Source organism: Aplysia californica, unplaced genomic scaffold (genome assembly GCF_000002075.1).
Source record: "Aplysia californica isolate F4 #8 unplaced genomic scaffold, AplCal3.0 scaffold00630, whole genome shotgun sequence".
Classification (NCBI taxonomy): domain Eukaryota; kingdom Metazoa; phylum Mollusca; class Gastropoda; order Aplysiida; family Aplysiidae; genus Aplysia; species Aplysia californica.
In genome coordinates, this window is record NW_004797900.1 from 233062 (window position 1) to 239610 (window position 6549).

The 6549-nt window shown below is 37.0% G+C and overlaps 1 protein-coding gene across 1 annotated transcript in view; it reads right to left on the bottom strand.

Annotated features, from left to right (window-relative positions):
* Positions 1-6549, bottom strand: part of LOC101864091 (spermatogenesis-associated protein 6) — a gene marked incomplete in the record, with an annotated part of 28971 nt that overhangs the window by 10857 nt on the left and 11565 nt on the right. The window contains 4 exon segments of the mRNA XM_013087732.2: positions 524-547; positions 1318-1423; positions 3535-3622; positions 6291-6340. Coding sequence (XP_012943186.1) covers positions 524-547; positions 1318-1423; positions 3535-3622; positions 6291-6340 — 268 coding nt within the window.

A 6549-nucleotide genomic window follows, 5' to 3' on the forward strand; every position in this document is an offset into this window, starting at 1 on the left:
GAAGAGAAATAAAATCTTTTATGTCAAAAGATTTTTAACCTTCTGAAAGGGAACTTTTCTTCTGGCCAAATCATGTCGTGAGAGAATCAAACTTGTGGTCAAGAAAACTTGTGGTCAAGAAAACTTGTGGTCAAGAAAACTTGTGGTCAAGAAAACTTGTGGTCAAGAAAACTTGTGGTCAAGAAAACTAAACGTTCAAAGTAAAAAGCACCACAAACCAATATTTAAAACTGAAATTAAAAAAGGGGCAGTAATGCTGAAAAAAACAACAACCAACAAACCCACTGGAGGAGTTCTGATTCCCAACTTTAAAGATTCATTTAGATAGAGAGACAAAAGTAATATGGAGTGCAGCATGCAGAAAGCTTCTATGCGTAGCAGTCACCTGATTTGTTCTTAAGCTTATGTTTCCTGTGCCTCAAAGCAGCCTGGCACTTAACATGCAACCAGTAAGGTTGTCCGAGGTATTTCTCGCAAAGCTTACAAAATGCTACAGATTTCTTCAAGAATATACACATCTTACATGCTTCCATGACCTTTCGTTTTCCTGATATGCATTGAAAACAGTAGAAATTTCGATTAACTTATGAGGTCAATCATCTTGGAAGTTTAATTATGATAGTAAATAAGTAACAATGACATTATCTTTAGCTTTGAACAGGAAAGAATGCTATTGAAGAATACAATACCTGGGAAAATGAACATAAATCTTTCAACAAAAAATGAATCACATTGCTACAATAAAGGAGAAAGTTTCATTTACCAAAATGGCATTTTGATCAACGTATACTTTACAAAATTCTTCATGGTCATACTACAAACAGACACAGTATCCTAATGAAATCAGTGCCACAACTATAATGAAAAGTCCACAGTACCAGGTATTGTTGTTGCTGTCACTTAAAACTTATGTTCATTTTAGCAAGACGGAGCAGGTGCTGGCTCCCCTTAACATTCGACATGCCCATCAGACTGGCAAAAGTGCTTCTTCAGTAAACCAAATCTTTCATTGAAGTTTTCTTTACTCAGTGTTCTTCAGTAAATCAAATCTTTCACATAAATTTTTTTTACTCCGTGTTCTGAGTTTGTATATTTAAGTCAATTTCTGAAAAATCAAAACTACTGATTTTTTTTTTAAAGAGGTAAGAAAAAAATAACATCATTCAGTCATTCTTCACAGATAACCAACCATAAGTATCCGCTGCATGTTCACAAATAACGACATATGTTGAAGGATGTTCACAGATAAGCAATGGAAACGTCACATGCTGAAGGATGCATACACCATTAGTCAATTAGTCAGCGCATGCCACTCACCTATGCGACTGGGGGACCTGTAAGGGGAAGCACTCCGCTTTGGCTTGCTCTCAGCTCCCTTGTCTGTTACTCCCCCTGGTTTGCGTCCAATCAGATCCGTCGACAGCTGAAGAAGAGACAGTTGGAGTCAAACCGTTGCTTTCACGACAGGTGAAGAAGAGACAGTTTCGTATCAAACCATAGTTGTAACAACAGCTGTAAAAAGACCATCACTTTGGCAGTATCAGTAGGGAATTTCACAACAAGCCGCTTAACCCAGATAGTTTCAGAAATAAAACAGAACACTCTTATATAAAGATTTATAAATTTTATGTCTTGTAATAATATATTATGAATTTAAACATACAAATATTATCAAAGCTCACTTTGTTTGCTCACAGACAGTGGAAACTGAAATTGATAGAATACAATGTGGTATGCTGGTAATGCTGCACCTAAAAAAATAAACCCATGTTCTTTGGATGAAAGCAAACCCGGTCTCTTTTATGAGATTAATTTTCTTGAGTGGTCTGTTAAGGCAGTGCTACTCACATAATACAAGTATTTCGATAAAAGAGAAGGATTATCCATACTGTACTTAGCATATCGCCCCAAAATTCCCTTACCCATTAATTTCCTGTCCATAAAAGTCTGCACAATATTGAAAAATAAAACTGATATCAGACATCAGGCCAACTTTACAGAAAAAGTGAACAAAATTCAATAGCTCAGACACTTGTTTCAGAACTCACGTCTTTGAAATAATAAAAAAGGTTTTTCAAAACAAACTACGTCAAACAACAAAACTGAGAAAGCTTGAAATCGAGAACAGCGAGAACACATGACAAAATGAGTCCACACTGAAAGCAGAGCAGATTTTTAAAACGCTCCGCAGTCGCGTTAACTTCAAAGTTCATTCACTTACGCCTCCCGATTCTACAGATTAATCAGAAATTATAAGCAGAGCGTCTTGGTTGGTATGGCTGTAGAGAATGGAAGGGATTCAAATTATCAAAATAAAGTGAAACTCTAAAATGTATTAATCAACTTCATTGAGCATATTATGACTTATTCAATACTAAAAGATCTCAAAGATAATTGTTAAACTCTAAATGGAAAGAAAAATTAAATAGCAGTAATTATAGTACACACAGTAAGCACAAGATTCATGACATGTAGTTTTTGCGGCCTGGGACAGATTTTTGAAAAAATATTTGTCACACTATATTTTCACACTTTTTCCGAAAAAGTAGTGCTGCATCAATTTCATTTTTTTTTTAAACATAATGTTCTAGTTTTATTTCTTTAAACTGTATCTTTCTTTAACTCTTTATACATAGAAGAAATACAACAGGAGTTATAAAAAAAAACAACTAGCATTACTTTCTTGACAAAAGTTTTTTCTCATTTGTTGTCTCGATATCTAAAAATGTAGCATGCAAGAACCAAAAAATATCTGACAATGTAGTGCTACACAAAATGGAAGGAGTGGTTTCATTAAAACTATTATATCTAACACCGCATTTGGTATACACTCAACAAAATCTGTGCTGAATCGTATCTTAATCGTGAACAACTACAACTACAAAAGCCAGTTTGGACCCAAATATGCATTGCAACAAAAGCAAATAGATTTGTGTCACGACACGCAGGAATCGGGCTCTCGTCAATTTTTGGGCTTGTGGAGTTGTTGGTATAGTCTTAAAGGTTGTTAATTTTCCTTGCTTTCGTTGAAAGAAATACCCGTTTCTCCAGAATACAGGTCGAGATATTTGCGATTGAAGGAAGTGGGGGTCGCCTGGTTTCAGATGTTAAATTAGCTAGAAAATGGCGGCCAAAGTTTGGTTATTTACAGCTTGAGAATCCGTGGAAACTGACAATTTACATTTTTTTAGCTTTACTTAATATTTTTCAGTAAAATCCACACAGACATGGGTTCTTAAATGGACATAAAAAGTGCTGCGCCGAAAAACGTTTTGATAAAAAGTGCCAGGTGGGAAAAATGCAAGTTCCTTTTTATTCATTATTTTTACAAGCGCCTGATTTTACCACGCTACCTCACATTCTAACAGGTAGGTATGTCCAAAAGTGAAGTGGAAATGTGTTCATATTTTCAAGGTTCATTTTACACTCAGAGAATAGGTGGGCAAGGACAGTGAAAGCAAAAGTTGTGCAGTTCGATGCAGCAGAGTGGGTGAAATGTGAATCAGTAGAAATAGTTTTCATAAAGAACTGAACCTTTCTGACAACAAAAGGTGGCCTGGGGTCAATGGTATCGTCGAGGGAAATGTCGGCCATCTTGCGTCTGAGACTGGGGGACAGGGACCTAGAACGACAAAGGGAAGAGACGGTTGGCAAACGGTAGTGAGGGGGGCAGCAGCCAGGAGTCCCCTCAGACGTCTGCAATCTGCTCGGCTCGCAGTCCTCGCTCTCTTCCTCTTCCCATCTGCAAGGACAAAATAATTTGAAAGCATTCAGGGCAGTCTATACCCTCACAAATGTAATGAGAACTTCTCCATAAAAATTTTAGAATTAGTACAGACGTAATACAGACTTGTTTTTTAAATTTTATAGGAGAGTATAAAGCAAGCAACCAATGTCGCTAAATATGCAGCTGTCAGTTTGAAAGTTACGTAAATTGAAAGAAAATAATGACTGAAAATGTTATGTTCCTACACAGCTCTTATCTGAAAACTCTCAACTATTAGGCCTACAATTGACAAATAGAAAAAGTGGTTTAATTTTGACCAAAACATTTTAAAAAACAGCTATTTAAAAACATAGGGCTGCAAAATAAAATGCAAAAGAAACCTTAAATTCTAGAGTTTAAAAACAAGATTTGTGTTGGAATATATGCAGGGAGCAAACAAATTTGTAGGGTTGGGCTGGAACAAAAGGAAGATAAAAAAGTATTAAATAACTCTTCTACAGATGCCATTCACGATAACAACAAATACTGAAGCACTTTAAAAAACACAACAGTCCAACCATTGACGATTTTTATTGGTACCGTATATACATATATATATGCCTAAAAAACTGAATAACAACCTCCATGACTGGATGGATTTCATCTTTAATTCAAAACACTGCATTTTCTAAAAGGCTTCAGTATATCTGGGCAAGTAAAAGAATATAAAGGCTGATATACGCTGTAACTAACAACAGGGCTTAACGTAACTAACACTGAGTGTTTGTTTATAAAAGCAGGAGGGATGGGTTGGGATTCAGGGATTTCTATATGTAATCATGTTCTAAATGAGCTTATATTGCAAAACAAGGGGGGGGGGGAAAAATTAATAAAAACAAAACAAACAAACAACTTTCCAATACTGCAACCTGACAAAGTCAAAGCAAACGACACTTTGTGGACACCTACTTGTCGGAGCAGCAGCATCCGTAACTACGGGGAAAGCGAAATGTTAGCCATCATTATCGCAGCACTCATGTCACATCAAACCAACCAGTCAAAACAAGGTAAGTCTTTAGATAATAACAAAGAGTCTACATAACAAGAGGGTCCACTCCTCTCTTTGAGCCAATGAAAACAGTGTCCTCAAAATTCGGCGGCGCCCTCTTCGCAGATGTGCACTCTTTGCGAACAGAGTTATCCTACTCGTGTTTAAAAAAATCAAAGTGAAACTAGCAAGTTTTTGAATAAATAAAAATTCAAATTTCAGAAGAAGGCTTTTTTAAAATGGTCAGCGTGGAAGAGGTGACTGTTTTCTTCGTTTAATTTGACTTTAAAATGAAAGGCGAGAGGTCATTAAAATTTTTTTAAACCTAAAACTTCGCACTGAACAAACCCGAACAGCTGATGAACAGCAGTCGATCTGCGCATGCAAGGAGGTGCTATTCTTATTCTTCTTCTTGAGAAACGAAAGAGAGCTTCAAAACAGACTGTCACTGCAGCGCCATCTGAAGCAAAGAGCGGACTTCCGTCGGACACTTTTTGGCTGAGTTGCCCATCTTGTTATGTACTATCTTTGACAATAACTAGCTGGGTACCCCGTTCGATGAACGGACTCTATCGTCAAGTCATTGTGGGTTCAGTGTGCACAGCATTAGAACGGAAGTCTTGAAATATGTCTTGAACACTGCACGCAGCACTGAAATGCTAGAACTGTGTGGACAAAACAAAGCATTTTGGAAAAATCGGGGAACACAGTTTGCGTGAATTTTTTAAAAGTTAGGTCCTAGCCACATGGATGCTGTGGACGCCTGCAAAGTTTCAAAGGTGTGGGTTAGGTAATGAGGGAGGAGTTTGTGCACAAAGCCTCCCAAGTCCACTTTTGTATATATATATATATATAGATAGAAGTCTGTGCCTCACATTCCCATTCTACAGGGACCAGGAAAAAGTGGGACAGGAAAAGTGGGACAGGAAAAAGCGGGATACAAGAGAATACACGCTGAACACGTATTGTGGAATACATAGCATGTGCGTCAATAAATGAAATATTCATGTTACGACAATTAATATTGACAAATGCAAGAGAGGTTTTGAAATTAAAAAGCAATCATTATTTACCAGCTGTATTCTCTAATTTACTCTTCATTAGAACCAAATATTTTTTTTTAATCATCAAAGTTAACTGTTACGTTTGCATATCTTTAGTACTGTGCAACAGAAGAGGTATAACAACAATGACAAATCAATGTGTGGGTGCAAGACTCCGATAAACACCAAATCAAATAATGCCTTTTGTCAGAGCCTTGCATCCAGCCACTTGAATGTTCTAAACTATGGAAACAAAATGTCTACACTTTTAACATTTTGCCATCACAAAGCTTATACTTGTATAGTAAAAACTTTTGCCATCAAAGGCAAAGGTATTTTGGGGAAAATTCAAAGAAACTGGGAGGTAAACATCGCCGATTAGCGAAACGTGACGTCAAAGTGTTAAAAGTAAACTTGTCAGTTAGTCAGGCTATCACTCTCAAGAGAACCCTGAGTTGATAAACTAAAAGCGGTCATCAAAAGACATTTTCACCTTGATCTGGACAGAGATCTCCTTCTTGCTCGGGACCGACTGCGACTTTCCTGTTTCCATGAAGAAAACAAAAAAGTAGATTCCATTACCCGTATGACCATAATCTGTTGAAATGTTTCAGAAGTAAACAAGGAAGGTTGTAGAGAAGTCCCAAGACAAGATGTACATTTGACGTTTTAGACAAAGACACTGCTTCAACCCACACACATACACCGAGGCATCACTGGTGTGTGTGTGTGTGTGTGTGTGTGTGTGTGTG